The 25567-nt window shown below is 40.8% G+C and overlaps 1 protein-coding gene across 3 annotated transcripts in view; it reads left to right on the forward strand.

Annotated features, from left to right (window-relative positions):
- Positions 1–25567, forward strand: part of LOC310753784 (putative helicase senataxin) — a 200780-nt gene that overhangs the window by 95303 nt on the left and 79910 nt on the right. For all 3 annotated transcript variants that reach the window (XM_083595122.1, XM_083595124.1, XM_083595123.1), the window contains 6 exons: positions 1098–1188; positions 1699–4581; positions 21480–21582; positions 22322–22480; positions 22938–23161; positions 25122–25289. In XM_083595122.1, the coding sequence (XP_083451248.1) occupies positions 1098–1188; positions 1699–4581; positions 21480–21582; positions 22322–22480; positions 22938–23161; positions 25122–25289 (3628 nt within the window). The remainder of the gene's footprint in view (positions 1–1097; positions 1189–1698; positions 4582–21479; positions 21583–22321; positions 22481–22937; positions 23162–25121; positions 25290–25567) is intronic.

Genomic DNA, 25567 nt, shown 5'->3' on the forward strand with positions numbered 1-25567 from the left:
CATTCCGTCAGAGTTTGTTCTCTCAGTGTACCAGGACACTGGGCACACATAACTTCTTGGTTAAAAATAATGTTTTTTCTCTGTTAATAGGTTAGTCAAAGTTCATACACAGATGATAAAACTAATACAGCTCAAAATGGATCCTGACAAGATGAAGGAAAATGGAAATTTCTCCTTCGCGTAAACTATATCTTAGTGTTAAATTTGAAGCAGGCATTTGAGCAGAACCTGGGTCTCAGTTTAAGTTTGAGAATAATTTAAGTGCTCCTTGTGACAAATTACATTGTAAGACCATAATCATTCCCATAGTCTTGGGACTCCAAGTCAGTGAGGAAATAACACTGAGCTTAATTACATTTTATTCTGTTCTTTTCTGCCCCCCCCCCGCCCCCCCCCACATCTCGAGCTTTCAGAATAGTGTGTACTACATATTTAAATAAGTAGCTAATGGTTTAAACCTGTCATGGACTGTCTGGATGCGGGGGAGTGGTGGGAGGTGCCAGCTGGAGAACCCCCAAGGGATCCTCCAGGGGAAGAAGGCTCAGAGCCAGGGGACTGATGGTGGGATGCTGAAGAGTGGTCAGAGGAAGAAGAGGGAGCGGACTGGGAGTAGGTGGTGTTGGAAGCTGAAGAGGTAACAGGGTTTAGTGAACAGGAAGAAGCTGGGGCAGAAAGTCATAATTCAGAGGCTGGAGAGGAAGGGGGCCAGTAGACCAAGAAGAGGCAGGCTGCTGAAGGACTAAGGAGTGTCTCCCTTCTATGACCAGCTCCGCTCCCCCCCGGCCTCCCAGAACATGCAGAGAAATGAAAAGAGCAGAGGAGAGATTGGTTGCGTGCAGACGTAGTCTCCGACTGCTTGGAAAAACCCCTGGAGAGGAGAGACCATAGGCAGCTGTGGGAGGGCAGGGACCTTCAGTCCTTGCAACTTCTGCATTGGGCCAAGACCTACTGGGAAGAGTTGCTGGGATCACTAGGCCTGCACTGTTTTTGTTTCTTCGAATAAAGAGCTAACTTCACTGACACCAGTGTTTTTTTATTGCTGACCTTCACATGACTGGCTCCTGACAAAACCCTTGGCTTTCTTAATATTTTTGAAGGACTAAATCTGAGCCCATGTCGGACTATGGAGATGAATTTGTCACTTGCAGCCAACTGGCGTATGACTACCACATTGAAAAGCCCCACAAGGTAACTTGCTTGTTGATCTATCTTACTGTCTTCTTCCATGCTTGAAACATGGCTATGTGGACGGTTCTGTATTATAGTTATAGAGAAGTATCAAATCACATCTGTCCTTTAGAACAGAAGCAGTTTTCCTCCTCCATGTTTGTTTGAAGGGTGGTTTTTTATTGGCAACAGAATTCACCCCCTTGAAAACCTTGTCTTTTTTTTTCATTTTTTAAAAAAATGTTTCTAGCCTTGTTGGCTGGCAATACCCCCCCCCCCCCAAAAAAAAAGATCACTGTATAGTGACTAGTATAGGGACAGGGGACCTGTGGCTACAACTCCCATAATCTGATTGTTGGCCATGCTAGCTGGGACTGGTGGAATTTGAAGTCCAGCAACACTTGAAGGGTGACAAATCCCCCTTTCCCATCCTAGTGAAATCCTTGAAGTGAGGCGGGTTGTTGCTGGATATGCAGAGCAGGAAAGTTGAGAACATGCTGCTAAACATTGACTTCCTGTTTCCTGTTTCAGGATACCATTTGTCCTGATTACTACCTCTACTTGTACAAAGATATGCAGACTCTGACCGACCTGTTACATTCTGACATCGGCCAAGACATGCAGTTGCACAACAGCACTTTTTTATGGTTCATCCCTTTTATCCACTCCCTTATGGACCTGAAGGACCTGGGGATTGCCTACAGCATAGTGGTCATTCATCACCTGTGTTTGGAAATCCAAAATGTCCTCAGTGGCACTGTTGAGACTTGTGACAAAGTGTCTGAGTTCTTCATCTGGATCTTGGTGACTGTTGTTGAGTGCAGCCTTAAGAAAAATTGCTTTCATTTTCTGTGGATCAGCTCAGAAATGTGGGTGTGGATAGTGGTGAAATGTGTCATGCTTCCAAGTACGGTGTTCATGCCTGGCATTGAGAGAAGAGTAGTCAGGAATAGCTTAAGAAGCACAGTGACATCACCATCTTGGGAACCTGAGCCCATACAGTGTGCCTGCATGAAACTGATCCGTAACATCCTGAAGGAAGGGTATCAGGTTGTGCAGTCACCCACTTGTAAGCAGTTCCTTGATGAACTCAACTTGCTTCGCCGTAACCACAAGCACTGGGAGCTGAGTTCCCAGCAGGCTCTAGAATTACAGAACACTCTGAAGGAGATCATATGGAGCATCATGAGCAAATCGTTAAATCCTTCCTCCCTTGTGAAGAGCCCTCCTGTTTGTGTAACTTCACCTACTTTCCTGATGAACCACAAAAGGCAGGAAGACAGGTGTCCAATGAATATGGACAATGAGCATCTACCCTGCTTGTCTGTGTTAGCAAAAAGACACGTGGATGCCCAGAAAAATGTGGTGTCTCATCAATGGCCAGGGGTCCAAAACAAGCAAGATCCCTTCTACAAAAGCTTTGGCCTCGGTTTTCAAGACCTGGAGACCAAAGACTTCAGCACAAAGGAGAAGCCCAGTTCTTCCAGATCTCTTACAGAAAAGAATGGTAACAGCAGCAGTGCTTTGGAGAGAAAGGTTGGTCTAAATGACCTTACAAGCAAAATCAGATCTCTGAAACCAGACAGCACCCTGCAATTAAAACTGTTACCTGAAAGCAGTAGGAGAGGAAATACCAATCTGGAGCCAGGAACAGAAAAGCTGCTGTTGGTCAGAGACAGAACAAAGAGCCAGGAAGGGCAGAGGAGTGAAATCATTGTAGCCAGAGGCAGCACATCAGACACATTGCCTTGCAAATCAGAGGCAAGCTCAGGCAAGGCCTCTGTTGTGTGTGCTAAAGGAACCAGTTTACCCATTGACTCTAGCCAGGAAAGCATCATCCGTCACCAAAAATGCATTAAGAGGAAAGCTAAAGGCACTGTTCAAACTTTGTCTGCCCGAGAGAGCAACAAGTTGTCTGCTGATGCAGATGATTCCCCAAACCAAGTCATTATTTCTGACGCTTCTTCAGATGAGGATGAAAACAAAATGAAAGCTGGTAGAGAGAGCAGGAAAGGGCAAGTGGATGTGTGCCTTGAGAAGAAATTCAGTGCCCCAGAGCAAGAGCCATTGACTACTCCAGACCTCATACATCATACAGCAGCTCGTGAAGGCCACATCGGCAAGGGAAATGCAGTGGTATGCTCAAATTTCACAGGGATATGTGCTGGCAATGGAAGCTGTTCCAGGTGCACAGATCCAGTTCTGCCCAGTACATCAGCATCTGCCAGTCCTTCAGGGTCAGCACCTGCTGTCAAAGAATCCACTATTCAGCCAGGGAAGAGCTCTGCAGAATATGGGCAGGTTAAAACAGCTAGAGAAAGTCCCAAGGGAAGCATCAAGCCAAGCATGCACAGTAAAAAACCACTGCTGGCAAAACTGGCAAGATCTACTCCTGCTCTGGTCCCACCCAACGAAATCCAACATATGCCAGCCCCAACCTTAGTGACAGAAAAACATGGCCTATCAGAGAAAGTCCAAAGAGCAGCCGAACTTGCTCAGTGCACACAGGACAGTCTTGCTGAGTTGCGCAGTTACAGGGAAATTGTTGGCGAGGTGGATGTTCCCCAGGAAAGGACATCACAATTAGTAAATGCTCAGCAACTAACTACTAGAAATAAGAACAATTTTGCCTGCCAAAAACGTCAGCTCTATAGGCAGACAAACCCCAAAGAGAGAGAGAATTGTCAGTGTACTCACGGAGAAACTCAGGAGGCTCAGCCAGCCAAAAAACCCAAGGCGGCAGAGCTAAGACCTGTGCAGTCTGCCAGTATGGTGGGGGTGGAAAATCAGAAGGAAAGTTCTGCTGGAGCTAGTAAAACCAATCATTTGACCTTTCCAGATCCCTCCTCTAGCCCATGTGACGAGGATGTGGCTTTGAAAAAGAGAGAGCCCCAATTGAATGAGAACAAAGATGGTGACGGCTTCTTTCTTACACAGTTGGATCCAGTGGACATGGAACTGTGTTCACAAATAGAAGATGGCAGTTACCTCTCAAACATGGAAGTCAATATATCTGCAAGCCCACTGCAGGGTAATAATGATAACTTGCAGTTCAAGACCCCGACGCTGAGCAGCATTCTCCAGCCTCGGATTTCAAACAACACCCCTCAGTTGCTGAATGTGCAAAATAACCATATTGTCATGGCGCTGCCCACCCCCAGAGCTGGTTCTTGGAACAAAGTGCACCAACCCTTTGCACAAGCAAACATTGTGAATGCCCAGCAGAGAGACCATGGGATTTTCACCAGAGAGGTGCTGAAGTGGAACTATGACATGTTTGCAAACTTTAAACTGTTTGGGCCACCAAGCCATCTCCTTCAGTCTATTGTTGCCCCTGTCACAGCCAAGTTTGAGGATTACGATGACTACTTCAATACTTTCTTCCCCTTAATGATGCTAAATGCATTTGAAACGGTAAGCTGGCAACAGACCACCTCGTTTTTCTCTTTCCTCCTCAAAGGAAATCCTCCCACTAGCTGCAATTAAACTCTCTCTTTCTCTCTCTCAATTTCAAAGGTTGACAAGTTGACACATGTTTCCAAATACACATCCATTTTGTGTTCAACTTCCCTGCCCCCCTCCATGGTTTCCCCCGTAATTTTTAAATTTGCTGCATATTATCAATATTCTATACCTTGTCTTTTCCACACTGTACTCAACAACAAGTATTCAGTTGCTGTTCTTCATTCAAATCCTAACTACGTTTTAACATGTTTACAATAATTCTTTAAATATTCAACAAAAGGTTTCCACTCCTCCTTAAAACCTACCTCTTCTTGATCTCTAATTTCCATAGTTAAGTTTGCCAATTCGGCATATTCTGTCAGTTTAAACTGCCACTCTTCTTTAGTAGGTGTCTCCTGATTTCGCCATTTTTGTGCATAGAGTACTCTTGCTGCTGTTGTAGCATACAATTGGTTCGTCTGTCTTCTTGAAACATCTGACCCAGTTATCCCTAAGAGAAATGTAATTTTTTAACCTCATTATAAACCATCTCCCAAAAACTCTTAGCCACTTTACATGTCCACCACATATGGTAAAAAGTGTCTTCTGCTTCTTTACATTTCCAACATAAGCCTGACTCTGATTTGTACATTTTTGCTAGCTTACTCGGTGCCAAGTACCATCTGTGAGTCATTTTCATAAAGTTTTCTTTCAAAACATAACACACTGAGAATTTTATATTCAATTTCTACAGTTTTTCCTATGCCTTCATCTCTATATTGTGCCCACATCGCTAGTTCAGTGGATCATAGCAGATTTATCTATTTCAATCTTTAGTTTCTCATCCTAAAAGCCTCTTATACATCTTTGAAATTAGTTTTTCTCTGTTCTCTAATAACTCTTTTTCAAACTGAGAGCTTTGATTAATAAACCCATGCTTCTTACCTTGTTTAAATACTTCAATCAGTTGATAGTATTGCAACCAATTGATCAACCAGTCCTTTTTATCCTCTAACTTCTCAAGCAGGCATAGGCAAACTCGGCCCTCCAGATGTTTTGGGACTACAATTCCCATCATCCCTAGCTAACAGGACCAGTGGTCAGGGATGATGGGAGTTGTAGTCCCAAAACAGCTGGAGGGCCGAGTTTGCCTATGCCTGCTCTTAAGCATCACACCCTCTTCTGTGAGGTCCAGTAGGTCCCTATAGGTCACCCATTTCTTTTCCATGTTTTGTTTTTTTCTGTGAAATTGCTTTTTTAATTACATTTTTCAAAAATATTTTGACAAAAATACAGATCCAATATTTTCAAACAAATACCGTATTTTTCGCCCCATAGGACGCACCGCCCTATAGGACGCACCTAGTGTTTTCTTTTTTTGGGGGGGGGGGATAAAGAAAAAAAATTATTTCCCCCCCAGGCACGGGGCTGGCGCGGGGGAAGCCCGAGCTTGTCCCCGACCCCAGCCCCCAGAACAGCCTGCTATCCGCAAGCCTAGGGAGCTGCGCCGGTCTCCCCAGGCTTGCGGAGAGCTGCGCGAAGCCCGGGCGCGCTCTTTAGCGCGTCCAAGGCTTCAGAATTCAGGCAGCTCTGCGCAACCTTTGGGAGCCCGGCGCGGCTTCCTGCCGGGCTCCCGAGGGTTGCGCAGAGCTGCGCGGATCCCGGGAGTCCAGGAAGCTCTGCGAAACCCTCGGGAGCCCAGCGTGAAGCCTGTATTCGCCCCATAGGACACACACACATTTCCCCTTCATTTTTGGAGGGGGGAAAGTGCGTCCTATAGGGCGAAAAATACGGTATGTGTATTTTGACTTCCCCCCACTCCTTTTATGGTTTCCTGTATTTTTACATTTGTAACACTGCATTTCCGTCATTACTCCAATTATTAATTACTCCCTAGTTTTCCTTTCACATTAATTTTAAGTGTTTGGTTTAAGTTAATCCTGCTAATGAACTTACATGTGTACAATAACATTTCCAGTAAGTCTTTATACTTCTCTCAGACTCTATATAAGTTCTTCCTGAGTACATGATTTGAGAACTTTTTATATATCGTCGCTTTACCATACCATAAACATATGTCCCAGCTAAATTTATTACCGTATCCTTCTAGATCTAGCAATTGTGTATTATCAATACAATCAAAAGTCTGGCATTGCAAAGCCACCTCTATCTTTAGTATCCATCAAAATGTTATGCTTTATTCTTGGCTTTCTCCCCGCCAGACAAATATTGAAATATCTCTTTGCCATTCCTTAAAGCAGCTTGTGTTATTTATTATTGGTATTGTTTGGAATAAGAATAACATCTTAGGTAAAATATTCATCTTTATGGCTGAATCCTTCCTAAAAATGAAAGTTTCGTCCTCCCCAATTAAACTTAAGCCACACCTGCACATACATTTAAATCAGTATTGTACCACTTTAAACAGTCTTGGCTTCCCCCAAAGCATCTTGGGAACTGTAGTTCATTAACGGTGTCAAGAAGAGGCTCCTATTGCTTGATTGTTAAACCACTCTAGAAATTGTAGCTCTGTGTGAGAGGAAAAGGGCTCTCCTAACAACTCTCAGCATCCTTGACAAACTCCATTTCCCAGGATGCCTATGTCAGGGACATGGCTGAATCGAATGCCGGGGAAGAGTCCGACTCTGGGGACCAAAGATCGCAGACAGAGCAGGAGGAGGTGGGCTCGACCCCCTTTCATCAAGAGTTCCCTGACTCAGCTAGAGAAAGGGGAGGGGGAGAGATAGACGGCAGTGGGAGGATTGCTAAGCAACCAGCAGAAAGGCAGCGGACAGGGAGTTCTTCTTTTGAGAGCTGAAAAGGTTAGAATGCAACGGAAGTGGAAAAGGGGAAAGGCTGGACTTTGGCATCCTTCTTGCTGTGACAAGGGCGGAGACTTAGAATCATAGAATCATAGAATCATAGAGTTGGAAGAGACCACAAGGGCCATCGAGTCCAACCCCCTGTCAAGCAGGAAACACCATCAGAGCACTCCTGACATATGGTTGTCAAGCCTCTGCTTAAAGACCTCCAAAGAAGGAGACTCCACCACACTCCTTGGCAGCAAATTCCACTGTCGAACAGCTCTTACTGTCAGGAAGTTCTTCCTAATGTTTAGGTGGAATCTTCTTTCTTGTAGTTTGGATCCATTGCTCCGTGTCCGCTTCTCTGGAGCAGCAGAAAACAACCTTTCGCCCTCCTCTATGTGACATCCTTTTATATATTTGAACATGGCTATCATATCACCCCTTAACCTCCTCTTCTCCAGGCTAAACATGCCCAGCTCCCTTAGCCGTTCCTCATAAGGCATCGTTTCCAGGCCTTTGACCATTTTGGTTGCCCTCCTCTGGACACGTTCCAGTTTGTCAGTGTCCTTCTTGAACTGTGGTGCCCAGAACTGAACACAGTACTCCAGGTGAGGTCTGACCAGAGCAGAATACAGTGGCACTATTACTTCCCTTGACCTAGATGCTATACTCCTATTGATGCAGCCCAGAATTGCATTGGCTTTTTTAGCTGCCGCGTCACACTGTTGGCTCATGTCAAGTTTGTGGTCAACCAAGACTCCTAGATCCTTTTCACATGTAGTGCTCTCAAGCCAGGTGTCACCCATCTTGTATTTGTGCCTCTCATTTTTTTTGCTCAAGTGCAATACTTTACATTTCTCCCTGTTAAGGACCAAGCGGGCTTTCTCCCGGGAAGACATTTGTCTGACAACTTGAGGAACGTAATTGATATTTTGGAAAAAACTAGAAGTGAATATAAATACTAAAGCAGTTCTGATATTTGTGGACGCGGAGAAAGCCTTTGACAATATTTCTTGGAGTTTTATGAAAAAGAACCTACAGGGTATGGGGGTAGGCCAAGGTTTTGAGAATGGTATTGGTGCAATATATTTTGAACAAAAGGCTAAACTAATTGTAAATAATGTGGTTACGGAACAATTTAAGATAGAGAAAGGGACACGACAGGGATGCCCAATTTCCCCACTGCTTTTCATTTCGGTCCTGGAGGTCCTGCTGAATATGATTAGAAGGGACCGGTTGGTTAAAGGTATTCAGGTTGGAGCCAAACAGTATAAATTGAGAGCATTTGCAGATGATCTAGTCTTGACATTACAGGAGCCAGAATCTAGTACCAAAAGAGTTTTAGAACTAATTCAAGAATTTGGCCAAGTGGCAGGATTTAAATTGAATAAGTCAAAAACTAAGGTTTTGGAGAAAAACTTAACACCGATTGAAAGAGGGAAGTTTCAGAATGAAACAGGTTTATCTATTGTGAAGAAAGTGAAATACCTGGGGGTTAACATGACAGCAAAAAATGGGAACTTGTTTAAAGATAATTATGAAAAATGTTGGGCGGAAGTGAAAAAAGATTTAGAAATTTGGACAAATTTGAAGCTTTCCTTGTTGGGTCGAATTGCAGCTATAAAGATGAATGTATTGCCTAGAATGTTGTTTTTGTTTCAAACATTGCAAATCGTGGACAAGATGGACTGTTTCAAGAAGTGGCAGAAAGACATTTCTAAATTTGTCTGGCAGGGCAAGAAGCCAAGAATAAAATTTAAGATATTAACTGATGCAAAAGAAAGGGGTGGATTTGCCCTGCCAGACTTTAAACTTTATTATGAATCAGCAGCGTTCTGCTGGTTGAAAGATTGGCTACTTCTTGAGAACACAGACATTTTGGATCTAGAAGGTTTTAACAATTTTTTGGGTGGCATGCATATCTGTGGTATGACAAGGTTAAAGCTCATAAAGCATTTAAAAATCATATTGTCAGAAGAGCATTGTTTAATGTCTGGACAAGATATAAAGATTTACTTGAAAATAAAACCCCAAGGTGGTTATCACCGATGGAAGCGAAGGCTCAGAAGAAGCTCAATATGGAGGCCAAATGGCCAAAATATTGGGAGATTTTGGAACAAGAAGGTGACAAATTGAAATTGCAGAGTTTTGAGAAACTAAAAGATAAGGTGCGAGACTGGCTTCATTATTTTCAGATAATGGAGGCTTACAATTTGGACAAGAAAATTGGCTTCCAGGTGGGAAAATCCAAACTAGAAACAGAACTGTCAGAACCCAAAACTAAGATACTATCAAGAATGTATAACTTGCTGCTGAAATGGAATACTCAGGATGAAACGGTTAAATCTGCTATGATTAAATGGGCACAAGATGTTGGACATAACATCATGTTTGCTGACTGGGAACAGTTGTGGACCACAGGTATGAAATTTACGGCATGTAATGCCTTAAGAGAAAATATTATGAAAATGATATATAGGTGGTACATGACCCCAGTCAAGCTTGCAAAAATTTACCATTTGCCGGATAATAAATGTTGGAAATGTAAAGAAATTGAAGGTACTTTTTTCCACCTTTGGTGGACGTGCCCTAGGATTAAGGCTTTCTGGGAAATGATTTATAATGAATTGAAAAAGGTATTTAAATATACCTTTGTGAAGAAACCAGAAGCCTTTCTCCTGGGCATGGTCGGCCAATTGGTGTTAAAAAAGGATAGAACTTTCTTTATGTATGCTACAACAGCAGCAAGAATACTCATTGCAAAGTATTGGAAGACGCAAGATCTACCCACTCTGGAAGAATGGCAGACGAAATTGATTGACTTTATGGGACTGGCAGAATTGACTGGCAGAATCCGTGACCAGGGAGAAGAATCGGCAGAAGAAGAATGGAAGACTATTTGCAAAAATATTGTAACATTAAGGAATACTGAGTGATGTTGGATTGAAATTAAGGGGTTATTAGCTGTAATGGTACAAAAGAATATGAAAAAATAGTTCTTTTTGTACATAGGTAAGAGTATAAGTTACAATAATTTAAGAAGATGGATAGAAAATAAGGTTTATAGCTGTAATGCTATGAGATAAGGATTTGCTGGATGAACAATTTGAACTAGAATACAAGAAGGGGAGGTATGAGGAGGTCAAGGAAATATGTTATTGGAAAATATGATATGAAACTTATGTATTTTTAATAATTTTTTTCTTTTTAATTTTTTTCCTTTTTTTTCTTTTTCTTTTTGGTTTGTATAAAATGGAAAATCTTAATAAATATCTTCTTAAAAAAAATAAAATAAACATGCCCAGCTCCCTTAGCCGTTCCTCATAAGGCATCGTTTCCAGGCCTTTGACCATTTTGGTTGCCCTCCTCTGGACACGTTCCAGTTTGTCAGTGTCCTTTTTGAACTGTGCTGCCCAGAACTGGACACAGTACTCCAGGTGAGGTCTGACCAGGGCAGAATACAGTGGCACTATTACTTCCCTTGATCTAGATGCTATACTCCTATTGATGCAGCCCAGAATTGCATTGGCTTTTTTAGCTGCCGCGTCACACTGTTGGCTCATGTCAAGTTTGTGGTCAACCAAGACTCCTAGATCCTTTTCACATGTAGTGCTCTCAAGCCAGGTGTCACCCATCTTGTATTTGTGCCTCTCATTTTTTTTGCCCAAGTGCAATACTTTACATTTCTCCCTGTTAAAATTCATCTTGTTTGTTTTGGCCCAGTTCTCTAATCTGTCAAGGTCGTTTTGAAGTGTGATCCTGTCCTCTGGGGTGTTAGCCACCCCTCCCAGTTTGGTGTCATCTGCAAATTTGATCAGGATGCCCTTGAGTCCATCATCCAAGTCGTTGATAAAGATGTTGAATAAGACCGGGCCCAAGACAGAACCCTGTGGCACCCCACTAGTCACTCTTCTCCAGGATGAAGAGGAACCATTGATGAGCACCCTTTGGGTTCGGTCAGTCAGCCAGTTACAAATCCACTGAGTGGTAGCATAGTCAAGACCGCATTTTACCAGCTTCTTTACAAGAATATCATGGGGCACCTTGTCAAATGCCTTGCTGAAATCAAGGTAGGCTACATCCACTGCGTTCCCTTCATCTACCAGGCTTGTAATTCTGTCAAAAAACGAGATCAGGTTAGTCTGACATGACTTATTTTTCAGAAATCCATGCTGACTATTGGTGATCACAGCATTCCTTTCTAGGTGCTCACAGACTGTTTGCTTAATGATCTGCTCCAGAATCTTCCCTGGTATTGATGTCAGACTGACTGGGCGGTAATTATTTGGGTCCTCTCTTTTCCCCTTTTTGAAAATAGGGACAACATTTGCCCTCCTCCAGTCTGCCGGGACTTCGCCTGTTCTCCAGGAATTCTCAAAGATGACTGCCAGTGGTTCTGAAATCACATCTGCCAGTTCTTTTAATACTCTTGGATGCAGTTCATCTGGCCCTGGGGACTTGAATACATCTAAACTAGCCAAGTATTCTTGTACTATCTCCTTAGTTATTCTGGGCTGTGTTTCCTCTGCTGAATCCTTTGCTCCAAATTCTTCAGGTCGGGCATTGTTTTCTTTATCGGAGAAGACTGAGGCAAAGAAGGCATTGAGGAGTTCAGCCCTTTCTGTGTCCCCTGTTTGCATTTCACCATCTTCTCCTCTGAGTGACCCCACTGTTTCTTTGTTCTTCCTTTTGCTACGAACATACCCATAAAAGCCTTTTTTGTTGCTTTTAACCTCTCTAGCAAGCCTGAGTTCATTCTGTGCTTTAGCTTTTCTGACTTTGTGTCTACACGTGCTGGCTATTTGTTTGAATTCCTTTTTGGTGGTTTCCCCCCTTTTCCATTTTTTGTACACATCCTTTTTTAATCTTAACTCAGTTAAAAGTTCTTTAGATAGCCACCCTGGCTTCTTTAGGCACCTTCCATGTTTCCGTCTCATTGGTATTGCCTGAAGTTGTGCTTTTACTATCTCCCTCTTAACAAACTCCCAGCCATCATGAACTCCCTTTCCTTTTAGTATTACTGTCCATGGGATCTCACCCAGCACTTCCCTAAGTTTTATGAAGTCGGCTTTCTTAAAGTCGAGAAATTGAGTCCTAGTATGCTTGGCTGCTCCTTTCCGCTGTATAGTAAACTTCAGAAGAGCATGATCACTCGCGCCTAATGATCCTTCCACTTCTACCCCACTAACCAGGTCATCAACATTGGTTAGGACCAGATCTAAAATGGCTGTTCCTCTTGTTGCTCCTCCCACTTTCTGGACAATGAAGTTGTCTGCAAGGCCAGTGAGGAATCTGTTTGACCTTATGCTCTTGGTTGAGTTTGACATACAGCAAATATCCGGGTAATTGAAGTCCCCCATTACTACTATCTCCCTTCCTTTTGCATGCTTGGCCATCTGTTCCAGGAAGGCATCATCTATGTCCTCCGTTTGGCTTGGGGATCTATAGTAAACTCCCACAATGAGGTCACTGTTATTCTTCTCTCCCTTAATTTTGACCCAAATGCTCTCACTTTGGCTTTGAGGTTCTAAATCTTGGATCTCTTCACAGGTATACACATCCCTGACATATAACGCCACTCCTCCTCCTTTCTTGTCTGGTCTGTTTCTCTGAAATAGATTGTATCCCTCCATTATTACATTCCAGTCGTGGGACTTATCCCACCAGGTTTCAGTGATGCCTATTATGTCATATTTAGTTTGCTGTACCAAGAGCTCAAGCTCATCTTGTTTATTTCCCATGCTTTGCGCATTAGTGTACAGACATTGAAGTCCATTAATCATTCCCCCGTGTCTCTTATTTAAGGATTTTTTCCTCCCACCACTAGGTCTGCGTGCTGTTTGCTCCATTCGGTCTATGACATTTGGATGATCATCTTCATCAATTGATAGACTCCTACCTTCAGGAGCACTGTCTCCCTCCCCCACATTAGTCAGTTTAAAGCCCTCCTGATGAGGTTTCTGAGAGTGACCAACTTGTTTCTTTTTTTCCGTTTTTTTCCTTTTTTTATTTTCAATGCATAATCATAACAAAAATTACAAACATTGAATCCAAAATAATACTATACAAACAAAAAAGAACGGAACATACCAAAAAAAAAAACCAGAAAAGAAAAAGGAAAAAAAGCAAAGGAAACAAAACAACACTAAACAAAAGCGGAAAAGCACACATCTACAGAAAAAAAACCATATCATTACATACATATACACATATTGACTTCCTTCCTTTGTTGTAAGACCTCAAAAAAATTACTCTTACTATATTGTTGTGTCTAGTTAGATTACATCTATCTTTGTCCTTTTTTTTTGTAACACCATTTTTTTCCCCTTTAACCCTGTAAAGCATCATTCATTACATACCAATATACTTACTCCAGAACAATGTTTTTTCATATACTCTTTAGCACAACCCCATTCTTTTAATAATTTCTGGTCCGATTGTCCCCTTATGAATGCTGTGAGTCTTGCCAGATTTATGTATTCACAAAATTTAATTTGCCAGTCTTTCACTGATGGAATTTTTCTCCCTTTCCAGTTTTTTGCTATAAGCATCCTGGCAGCTGTTGTTGCATAAAGGAATACTTTCCTTTGATTGTCGGGGATATCATTTGTAATTAAACCTAAAAGGAATGCCTCCGGTTTTTTACTGAAAGATATTTTAAACATCTTTTTGAGTTCTTCATAAATTTCGTTCCAGAATTGTTTGATAGGTCGGCATTCCCACCACATGTGAAACATTGTTCCTATTTCTTTTTTACATCTCCAACAGGTATTCGATTTTAATTTGTAAATTTTAGCCAGTTTTACCAGAGTTAAGTACCATTGGTATGCCATTTTCATAAAATTTTCTCTTATTGTATAACATGCCGTGAATTTAATATCATATTTCCATAATTTCTCCCATTGGTCCATTCGAATCACATATCCTATATCACATGCCCATTTGATCATAACTTCTTTTACATCTTCATCCTTTAATTCCCATTCTAATAATAAATTATACATTTTGGATATATTCTTTTTTGAGTTCTGTAATAATACTTTTTGTAATTTTGATTCTTCTTTTTCAAATCCTATTATTTTATCCTGATTAAATATATGTGCAATTTGGTGATATTGTAACCATGTAGTACAGTATTGGGTCACCTCTTCATATGGTCTCAGTTTTAAGTGGCCCTGTTCTTCCTTTAGGAGCTGCTGGTATGTCGCCATTCTTCCTATAGTATTTTTCTTTTTAACCGATATAACTTCTAACGGGGAGACCCACCATGGGGTTTTCGGTTCTAACAACCTTCTATGTCTCACCCAGACCTTGTATAATGCATTTCTAATTATGTGGCTTAGAAATTCTTTATGTACTGCCACTTTGTTATAAGTTAGATAGGCGTGCCAACCATATCTGTTGTTCCATCCCTCCAAGTCCGAAATGTCACTGTTATCCAATTTGTTCCAATCCTTGATCCAAGTAAAGCATGCCGCATCGTAATATAGTCTCAGGTCTGGGAGTCCGAAACCTCCCCGCTCTTTTATGTCAGTTAATAATTTATGTTTGATCTGTGGCTTTTTGCCTTGCCATATAAACTTTGTTAGGTCCGTTTTCCATTTTTTAAAACAATCATCTTTAACTATTATGGGAATCATTTGAAAAAGGAACAGGAGTTTTGGTAAAATATTCATTTTAATAGCCGAAATTCTACCCCAGAGTGTTAAATTCAGTCTTGTCCAAGATTCCATTTCTCTTTTTGTTTCTTCCCAATTTTTTTTATAATTATCCTCAAATAAATTTATATTTTTCATTGTTATTTGTATTCCTAAATATTTCACTTTTTTTACAATTTGTAATCCAAATTTTTCTACCAGTTCCTTTTTCTCTTGATCTCCCACGTTTTTTACCATTAGTTTCGTTTTTTCTTTATTCAAAGCAAAACCTGAGACCCTTCCAAAGTTTCCCATTTTTTCTAGAGCCTTTGCTATGCTTTCCTTTGGATTTTCCACCATTAAGACTAAATCATCTGCAAATGCCCTTATTTTGTATATTTTCTCTCCTAGGGATATTCCATTTATTTCTTGATCCAGTCTGATTTCTTGATTTAATATTTCCAAAACCAAAATGAATAATAATGGTGAAAGTGGGCACCCTTGTCTGGTGCCCTTCTGTATTTTAAAATAATCAGTCGTGTCATTATTTAATATTATGTTTGCTTCTTGTTGTTCATAAATTGCTTTTAGCCCTCTTGTAATTTGGTCTCCCATGTCCATCTGGTCTAATAATATTTTTAGAAATTTCCATGATACTTTGTCAAACACCTTTTCCGCGTCCACAAAAACAAAGGCTACCTTCTTACTCGGTTTCATGTCTAAATACTCGATCATATCAATCACTGTTCTTATATTATCACTCATTTTCCTGCCCGGCAAGAACCCTGCCTGCTCTTTATTTATACAATCCTGCAAAACTGTCTTTAATCTTGTAGCCAATATTTGTGCATAGATCTTGTAATCATTATTTAGTAATGATATTGGTCTATAATTGGTTATAAACTCTTTATTTTGTCCTTGTTTTGGGATTACTACTATGTGAGCCTGTTTCCAGGTGTTGGGAATCTTCCCGTCTTCTAGTATTCTATTTAAGAGTGTCTTCATAGGTGATAATAATGGTTCCTCTAATTTTTTGTAATGTATTGCGGTAAGACCATCTGGACCTGGGGATTTTCCCAGTTTCATCGTAATTATTGCTTGATGAAGCTCTGTCGTGGTTATTGGGGAGTTTAGATCTTGAATCTTTTCTTTCTTAATTTTAGGTACCGTATTTTTTGCTCTATAAGACTCACTTTTTCCCTCCTAAAAAGTTAGGGGAAATTTGTGTGCGTCTTATGGAGCGAATGCAGGCTGTGCAGCTATCCCAGAAGCCAGAACAGCAAGAGGGATCGCTGCTTTCACTGCACAGCGATCCCTCTTGCTGTTCTGGCTTCTGAGATTCAGAATATATTTTTTCTTGTTTTCCTCCTCCAAAAACTAGGTGCGTCTTATGGTCTGGTGCGTCTTATAGGGCGAAAAATACGGTATATCCTTTCCACATAAATACTCTTTTATTTCATCCTCTGTCTCATTTCCTGCTTTATATAGCTTATTATAATATTTTATAAAGCACTTTTTAACTTCCTCAGGATTATCTAATGTTCTCCCTTCTTCCACTATTTTATCAATCAGTTTTTCCTTTTGTCTTTTTTTCAATTGCCAGGCTAGCATCTTTCCGGGTTTATTTGCAAATTCGAACGACCTTTGTTTCATCCATTTAATATTGTCCTCAATTTCACTATTTAATATTGCTGAGGCCTGGGTTTGTAATATTTTTAGTTTTTGGTTTATTAATTCATTTTTTGGTTGTTTTGTTAATAATTTTTCATTTATTCCTATTTCTTTCCTTATTTGTTCTAGTTTTTGCTCTCTGTTTCTTTTCCTTATTGCACTTTGTTGTATGTAAAAGCCTCTTATGAAAGCTTTACTTGCATCCCATATTGTCCTGATGTCTGTATCCTGTTCTTTATTTAATTCAAAAAATTCTTTCATTAGTTCTTGCGCTTTTTTCAGAATCTTTTCGTTATTTAATATTCTTTCGTTAAGTCTCCATCTTTTATTAGTTTTCTTGTATTCCTTTAATTCTAATGTGACTGGGTTGTGATCTGTAATAATTTTGGTCTGTATTTCTGCTTTTTTAATTTTAGTTGTTAAGTTATTTGATACCCATATGCTGTCAATTCTGCCGGCTGATTTTTTTACTTCCGAGAAATGTGTATACTGTCTTTCTCCTGGGTTTTTATATCTCCATGTGTCAATCAAATTTAAGTTTTCTACCATCTGAAAGAAGGTATCTGGGAGTCTGCCTTGTTTTGATTTTCTTTCTCTCTCTGTCCTATCTAATTCTATTGATGTGACACCATTTAGGTCTCCCATCAAAATTATTTCCTCTTCTATAAATTCCAGTAAATTAGCTTCTACTTTTCTGAAGAATTCTGTTTTGTTACCATTCGGTGCATAAACTCCTACTATAATTAAATGTTCTTTACCTTTTGCTATTTTTACCCCTAATAATCTACCCTCATCATCCTTACAGATTTTTTTTGCGTCTAGTTTAGGGTTCACATAGATCACAATTCCCCTTTTCTTTTTTACATCTGAGGATATAAATTCTTGACCCAATCTCTTGTTTTCTAAAACCCTTCTGTGATTTCTAGTCACATGGGTCTCCTGCAAGCATATGATATCCCATTGTTCTTTCCTCAATACATGTTGTATTTTATTTCTCTTCCTCTTATCATTTAAACCGTTAACATTCCAAGATATAATTTTTAGATTCATTAATCTTTATTTATTATCTACAATGGTTTCATTGAGTAAATAAAAGAAAAGAAAAGAAAAAGAAAAAAACTCAGAAATTTTAGGATTTTGATATTATGTTTCTTCCAATCTCTCCCCCCCCCCCTTAATACCCGTTTGTCTCTCTATGCTTCTTGTGGCGTCTGCGTTGTTTCCTCTCGCTCCAATGTTGGATCTCCAGTTAGTTCTTTTTTGTACTTCCTCCAGAATTTTCCCAGCTCGTCTACTGATCTAAAAGTTTTTCTTCTGTCCTTATATGTGAAGGTGATGCCCTCAGGAAATTCCCACCAGAATCTAATCGAATTCTTCTTGAGTGCTTCTGTTACTGTCTTATAGTCTGCCTTTTCTTCAAAATTCTTTTTGGGATTTCCTTAAATATTTTGATAGGCCTATCTTCTATTATTAACTTCGCTTGTCCTTTTTGATGTAATATTTTTTCCTTTAAAAGTCTGGAGTTGAAAAAAAATAAACAATCTCCTGGCCCTTTATAAGTGTCCGATGTTTCTGATTTGATCCTGAAAATTTTATCAATATCCAATAGCATCTCTTCTACCTCTACTCCCAACCAGTTTGCAATCTCCTGTGATAGTTTCTCTTGAATTTGTTCATCATGAGTTTGTGGGACGCCTCGGAAGCGGAGGACCATCTCCTTCTGACGCATCTCCATCAATGATAAATCATCTAGCAGCTCTTCATGGGCTCTCTTTAGGTCATTTATTTCTTCCTTCGTTGAATCTTGTGATTTTTTAATGTCCTTATTTTCCATTTGCACTTTCTTCGTCATTTCCTCTTGTTTGGTAGATTTACCCTTGAGTTCTTGTACAGATTTATCCAGTTCTTTATTTTTAAGTGAGAGGTCACTTATTTGTGTTGTTAAGTCTATTATTAGCTTTGAGTTTTGTTGGATGTTGCCAGCTAATATGTCCAGCTTATCATTCAGGCTCTTTTCCATCCCCATTATAAGCTCTTTTATGTCAACATTGGGGTCTGTTTCAGCTGTTGATTGTCTTCTCACTTGTAGACCTGACCCAGATGTCAGTGTAGTTTGGTATTTTTTAGAACCCATATTTGTCTTCTTCCTTTTGGTTCTGATCAAGATATCTTTATTTCAAACCAAGAATTTATATATTCCTAAACTTTGAAAATGTTCTGTTTATAGTCTATAATTTAGTCCTTTTATTTCATCTGTTGGGATTGAAAGTCAGTTAAGATTCCAGTGGTTTTACACTATGTCGTTATCAGTTCATCTCAAATATTAATTATTATTTTTTTAAAAATAAAAGAGTAAAAAAAAATCCAAGTTTTAATATAAATTTAATTAAATATTTTGTTTTAATTTAATTACTTTGGCAGTTATCAGAGAAAAATTCCTTCGCAATACTTAACACCCGTCTTAAGAACTTATTTTCTAGAAGCTGAACTTCTTTATGGTTGTGCTTCAAACCTGTGTCTTACCAGCGTTTTTTAAATTATGGGAGTAATTTTATTTTCCGCCTCTAGGTGGCGCGCTTTTCCAATTTACTTGTGAGGTGGTCCTTCTTGTTTTGTTTCTCTAGCCTCTCTTTGTTGCAGTGACTGTTTCTGCCACTATTCTTCTTCCGGCTTTTTTCCCTTCTGGGGGCGATGACTCACACTCCCCCCCCCCCCAGCGCCATTTTCGCCAGCTGCTTTCTTCCCTATTCCAGTCTTTTTCCTCCTTCTTTCTCTCCCTTTGTATATCTCTTCCTCTTCCCTTTCACTTCATTATCTTAATCTTTATCTTCCCACCACTGCCTGGTCTTCAAATCTTTTCTATTCCTTCTCTTTTCCATTGTCTCCTCCACGTTCCTCCCCCTCCTTTTTCTTTTCCACTCACCCCTTTGTTTTACGCTGATCTCCTCCTCAATGGCCGCTGCTTTGTTGTCACCGCTGCTGCTGCTTGCTATTTCAGCTCCTTGTCTCTCTCAACAGAGCGTCCCCCTGTAGAAGCAGGTACTCAGTATGTCTCAGTTTTTATTTTCTGCCTCTTTACAAGGCTTATTTTCCACAACTTGATAAGTCTCAGAACGCTGAAGCTCCTCTCTTCATTAGCTTTACTGTCCTTTATAATATTAAGTTAGTCCGTACTCCTTTTATTTTAATTTAAACCAGCGTTATTACCTTCTTCCTTCAGGAGTACTCTTGATTTTACAGTTTTGGGTTGGAGCAGCCTGGCGCTTTCTCATTCGGGTCTAAGGGGCGTCTCACGGTCGGGTGTGCGATCTTTTCTGCGCTGAGGTTCTTCCACCTTCCTCCACTTTTTGTGCTGGAACGGCAGAAAACCCCTTTATGCGCTGCTTGGATCTGTTTTCTTCAGTCTGGAACCTCCTCTCAGACCTCTTCAGGGTTTGCGTCGCCCTCGCTTCCCCGTCTTTTTATCCCGTATCTGTGACTGGGAGCGCTCTTACTGCAGCAAAGCGCTTTCCCTGACCCGACGCTGAGCGCACCACGCCAGGAAGTGAGTGACCAACTTGTTTCAAGAGTGTCAGGCTGGGAGCTGCACTCTGGATGTAATTTATTATAAACGTACCATAAAACTGACAAGGAGTCATTAAATCTTATCAAGTCTTGCTTGCCTGTCTGAGATCATTACAGCCTATGCGGGAAGGAGCCATGGCTGTTTAAAGTGGTATAACAGTGCTTTAAAATGTAGGGTGTGGATGTTGTCCTTAGGACAGGAGGTGGGGGAACATCTGTGACCCTCCAGATGTTACTCAACTACAACTCCCATCAGCCCTAGCATATGGCCAGTGGCACCAGGGATGGATGGATGGATGGATGGGCATTGTAGTCCAGCAATATCTGGAAGGCCAAAAGTTAAATTAATAATAGTAATAGTAATAATAATAATAATGATAACCCCACCACTCTGGGCAGCTTCCAACAAAATATTTTAAATACAATAAAACATCAGACATTAAAAACTTCCCTAAACAGATTCCCCACACCAGCCTTTGAAAGGTGTGCCTCGTTCACGCAAAAGGGATTTTTGTAAGCCTAACTGTTGCACTAGTGTAGTAGTGGACTCTAGGGTTTTTTGGCAAGGGGGAGCGGGGTTAAAAGTGTCCCATTTGGGGTTTTTTTGGATGGGGCAGGTGTTGAATGTTTTTGTTTAGTTTTACAAATGTATGCATCAAAATTATGCTAATACATCAATAGACATTTTTTAAAGCAATACAGTCCTCCCTCCCAATCCCACTAAGCGAGAGCATGTGTATTTAACAAAATACATTGCATCACAATTGTCCATGAGTAGATGGAGGCTGCTAATTCGATGGATTCCCAAACATGAAAGTAATAACAGAACATCATATGTCCATAAAATGGTTGGAGTCTTATGTTCAATATAGAGCTTTCATGTATTTGGTAAGTTTCTTCATTAATATCACTGTCCATACCTTTTGTCCTCATAAGAAAAGTTGCAAGTTTGCTAAATTTCTCCAGTTTTGTGCCACCAGTTGTTGGGCTGCTGCAAGCAGGGATTTTATTATTTCCTTAGACTGTAACTCCTTTTGCTCTCTGTGAAAATCAGTCAATAAAGTTAACTGTGGTGAGCCACAGACTCTCTGGGCCCCATTTATGAGCAGGGAATCCTGCCCAATGGTTTTAGCAGCCCACATGTGGTGGAAGAGCAGTCTCTTAAGCCTATGCTTCCATTTCCCTGCAGATGGCACAGGAGTGGCTAGAGAACCAGAAATCAAAAGAGCAAAGGCCTTTTGAGTTGAATTTGCTGAACTTCAATGCAGACACAAATGAAGCAGATTTTACAAGTGAGTGAGAATTTCACTGCATATAAACAAATGGGAAGTAGAAATGCAGTCCTGTTTTTAATGGTGGTTGTAGTAGATAACAGAAGTGCTTGTGTTAACACTAGACTGTTGGGGTGAGCAGTCAAGGGCTATTATACTTTATTCTGCCTGTATCTTTTTTGCTTTTCTGCCCAACACAGAATGTTGATGTGTATTTTAGCCTGTTTTCAGTTTCTCGTTGATTTGATTTTTTAAATTTTTTTAAAATTTTTTAACCAATTATTTTATTGTTTTAATCTTTTGGTAAACTGCTTTGAAGTTGTAAAAAACCAAACAAGCGGTGTATAAATTTTATGAAATAAAATAAACCAATATCTGTGACAAACAAACTGATATCCAGGTGCTGCAAATGATTAAATAAATAATGAATAAAAATCAATATTATTTGATTAAAAAGAAAAAAAACGAGGATTGAGGCAAGGTGTGCCTGCTTTATCTCAATACCCAGAATGCTTTCTCTCTCCAAAATGGACCTCAGCAGGTCTCACCAATGAAAAAGCTCATACAACTAAATTGAGTGAATATTTATTAGAATGTGCGACTGGGTAACCAAAAACATCTGGAATTCAAAGTTCAGCTGTAGCAACTTGTGCTCAACATGCCTACTGTTTTATTAAGAGCTTTTGGTAACAACGTAGTTGTATCTGTATGTGGCTAAATGTTTGCATATTTTTGTTCTGTGTTCAAATTACTTCTCCAGTTAACATCTCAAGAAGCAATTTAGAGAAACAGCTGCACCCAAAGGAATGTGACTTGGTGTTCTTAATATTGTCTGAAAAGCAAAACTTCTATAGCAAAGAAGGCAAGGCAGAGAGCTGTCCATTACGCCATGTGGGCTATGTGACTCGGTTTTATACTGGTAGGTGTTTTTTTAAAAAAAACAACAACTAATAAGTAAGTGTACAAAACAATTATGTTAGCCAACCCTTGGTGTCAGTAAGTTATTTGATTTGGGATGGGGAACCCATTTCTGCTATTTCAGCATGAAATTCTGGCTCAGTCCAGGTATTGCACCAAGCTTTGTGGTTAAGAAAGCTTAACTATAGTTTGGCATGAAGTTTTGAGTTGACAAACCATGGTTTATCATCCACTGGCAAGCCAAGAAGCCATGGATTGAGATCAGAAGCCATTGTTTGAAGTGGGGTTACAAGCCACGGTTTTGGGAAATGGAAGCAGGCTAAGAACTCTAAACAATGTACAGTCTGTTAATATGTATGCTAGAAAAGCTCTCAAATCATGATTTGAATGCTAGATGATAATGAATGCATACACTGTGGTTTCTGAATTGTACCCCTGTGTATCTCTCTCTCTCTCAGAGATGAAAGAGCAGGATGCCTGTCTCCTGTCTGTCAAGACACAAGGAAATTTGTCCGGTGTTGATAAGAAAGTCAGGTGTGTTGTGGTCAGTTCTTTGGTGACAACGGAGCAAATGTTCAAGGCCCTCCTTCTTCTGAACCGAAGCCCTCTAGCCAAAGCCATAATCAGCCCACAAAACTCTGACTTCTGTCTGACAGGCTCAGCTGTGGACTTGGAGACTTCTGTAAGTGTTTGTTTTAAAAGGCAATATAACCCAGTTCTGACTTGGGGAGGTATAAGATATTTTGCTACCCAATGGCCAATGAGCCAGGTGTTAAGCTGAAACTCCCTCAGAGATGGGCAGAGAAGACCAGAGAGAGGCAAGAGAATATTTCTACTCCAGCAGCCAACTTTCCGGAGGTGGAGGCGGGGGATAGGAGGAGAGACAGTTAGCTGTTAAGATTAGCAGCAGATGGAAGCTTTCTCCTGCCATCTCCAGGGAAGCCTTCGGAATTATGGTTCACACACCGTCGCTTTTCAAGTGTTGCCCGTAACATGTGGCCACAAATCTGCATCTCTTGGGAACATGGTCTTTTAGATGTGAGACAAGGGTGGGGACCTCAGTCCCAGGGGCCAAATGCCACCCTCCAGGCCTCTCTGACTGGCACTTGCAAGTCTGCCTAGGCCACACACACTGTCCCCAGTGTGCGTACATTCCTCTGTACGCAGGAGAACTGCGACATACATCCAGTGGAGCTGTATGCATGCTTAGCAGAGTTCTGCAAGAAGCGAGGCTGTGTAGGCGTGTGGCATCACGAAATTTATTAATTTACAGCAAATCAAAACAACAAAACATGACTGGTGTGAGCAGTGTCTCTCACACACGTCTTCTCTGTCTGAAAGCAGAGAACAAAGAGCAGAAAAATAAGAACACACAGAACGGAAGTTCTCTTGTCTGAGTTTCTGTTCCCACACTTCCAGCAGTGTGGAATGTAAATAAGGATCACATGATCCAGCAATGCGAGAATGAATTAGAGACACCCAGGCCTTGCCCTTCACTGGCCTTGCTTTGCACCCTCCTTGAGTGGTGGTGGTGTTATCTGCCTGGTTGGGATGTGTCCTTGAGCTCTGATCAAGCCTCTTGCTTGCCTGAATTTGGGAGGAGAGTGGTGTCTTGAATGTGAAGAAAGGTAAAACCCACCATGTTTGCGTTGCTCACTTTTGTCCCTGCCATGTGGCCCTCAGAATGTTGTTCTGGAAGGAATGTGGCCCTTGGACTGAAACGGTCCCCCTGCCACTACCCAGTGCATAATTCCATCTACACCTTTTTTGTCTCCTGTTTGGCTGTATCTCACATGGATGTGAAATTTAGCTGCTTGGGAAATTCACTGAGTCCCACCTGTCTTTCCATAGCCAAAATTAAGCTTGAGCGCACATTACCTGTCTTAAGCCAACCTTCCCCCAGCCTGACACTCCCCAGGTGTTTGGGGCTACAACTCCCATCACCTCCAACCATTGGCCATGCTGGCCAGGGCTGATGGGACTGGTAGTCCAAAACATCTGGTTGGCACAAAGCTGATGAACATCAGCAGCAGTCTTCCACAGTCTCCTCCTTCCTCTTCATTTATTTATTCAATTTATATCCCACTCTTCCTCCTGAAAGTTGAACTTGGGCCTTAGGAGAGAATGACATTGTGATAACATTCCTGTGGCAATTTTCTGCAAAATGAGAGGTCCATTGAAGAGAGACTTCCAAATCCTTGGGGCTTTTGTACCTCTGAAGTGAGGACAGATAACGCAGGGTCAGTTTGCAGAAAATGCTAAACCAAACCATGGCTTAGTGCAAACTTGCAGGTGCTCAAAGAGGAGATGGTGGCTAGTTTGATTCGCCTTGAGGTCCTGCTACTGTGAGCTAAACCATGGTTTGGCTTGCATGTGTCTTCTGGACTTGGACATGTGGTTCAAACTTTAAGTGAGGCAAACCACAGGCTTAAGTTTGGAAAACTTGCTGTAGCCCAAACCAAGACCTAGCTCACAGCAGTAGAATACTGTAAGCAAAGCCATCACAGTCTCCTGTTCTGCGAACCCACATGCTCACACTAAGCCATGGTTTGGCATTGTATTAGTGTGAACTAGGTCACAGAAATCTCGGAACGGTCCGTTCTGGTGAGAGATGCACCTTTGTCCTCTCCTTTGCCCCACAGTCTTCGTACATGAAGGAGCTTAATGAAGATCAAAGGACAGCTATTGAAACTGCTTACACCTTCGTGATGAAGCTGCCTTCATTGCCCAAAGTTTGCTTGATCCATGGGCCACCTGGGACTGGGAAATCTAAGACTATCCTTGGGCTCCTTTACCGAATCCTCAGCAAGGTAGGGCAGGTTGGTAACACCCTGCATGTGCTGGTCCTTGTAAGATGTGTGAGAATATCGAGAAGGCTGGACAACAAATGGCATTCCAGTAGTAATATAATAATAATAATAATAATAATAATAATAATAATAATAATAATAATATAATTTTTTTGTATCCTGCCTTCCATACGCAGCTTCCAGCGTATATAAAGACGTAGTAAAACATTAAGCCTTAAAAAGCTTCCCTATACAGGGCTGCCTTCAGATATCTACTGAAGGTAATATAGTTACTCATC

Source organism: Podarcis filfolensis, assembly GCF_964270895.1.
Source record: "Podarcis filfolensis genome assembly, chromosome: W".
Lineage (NCBI taxonomy): Eukaryota > Metazoa > Chordata > Lepidosauria > Squamata > Lacertidae > Podarcis > Podarcis filfolensis.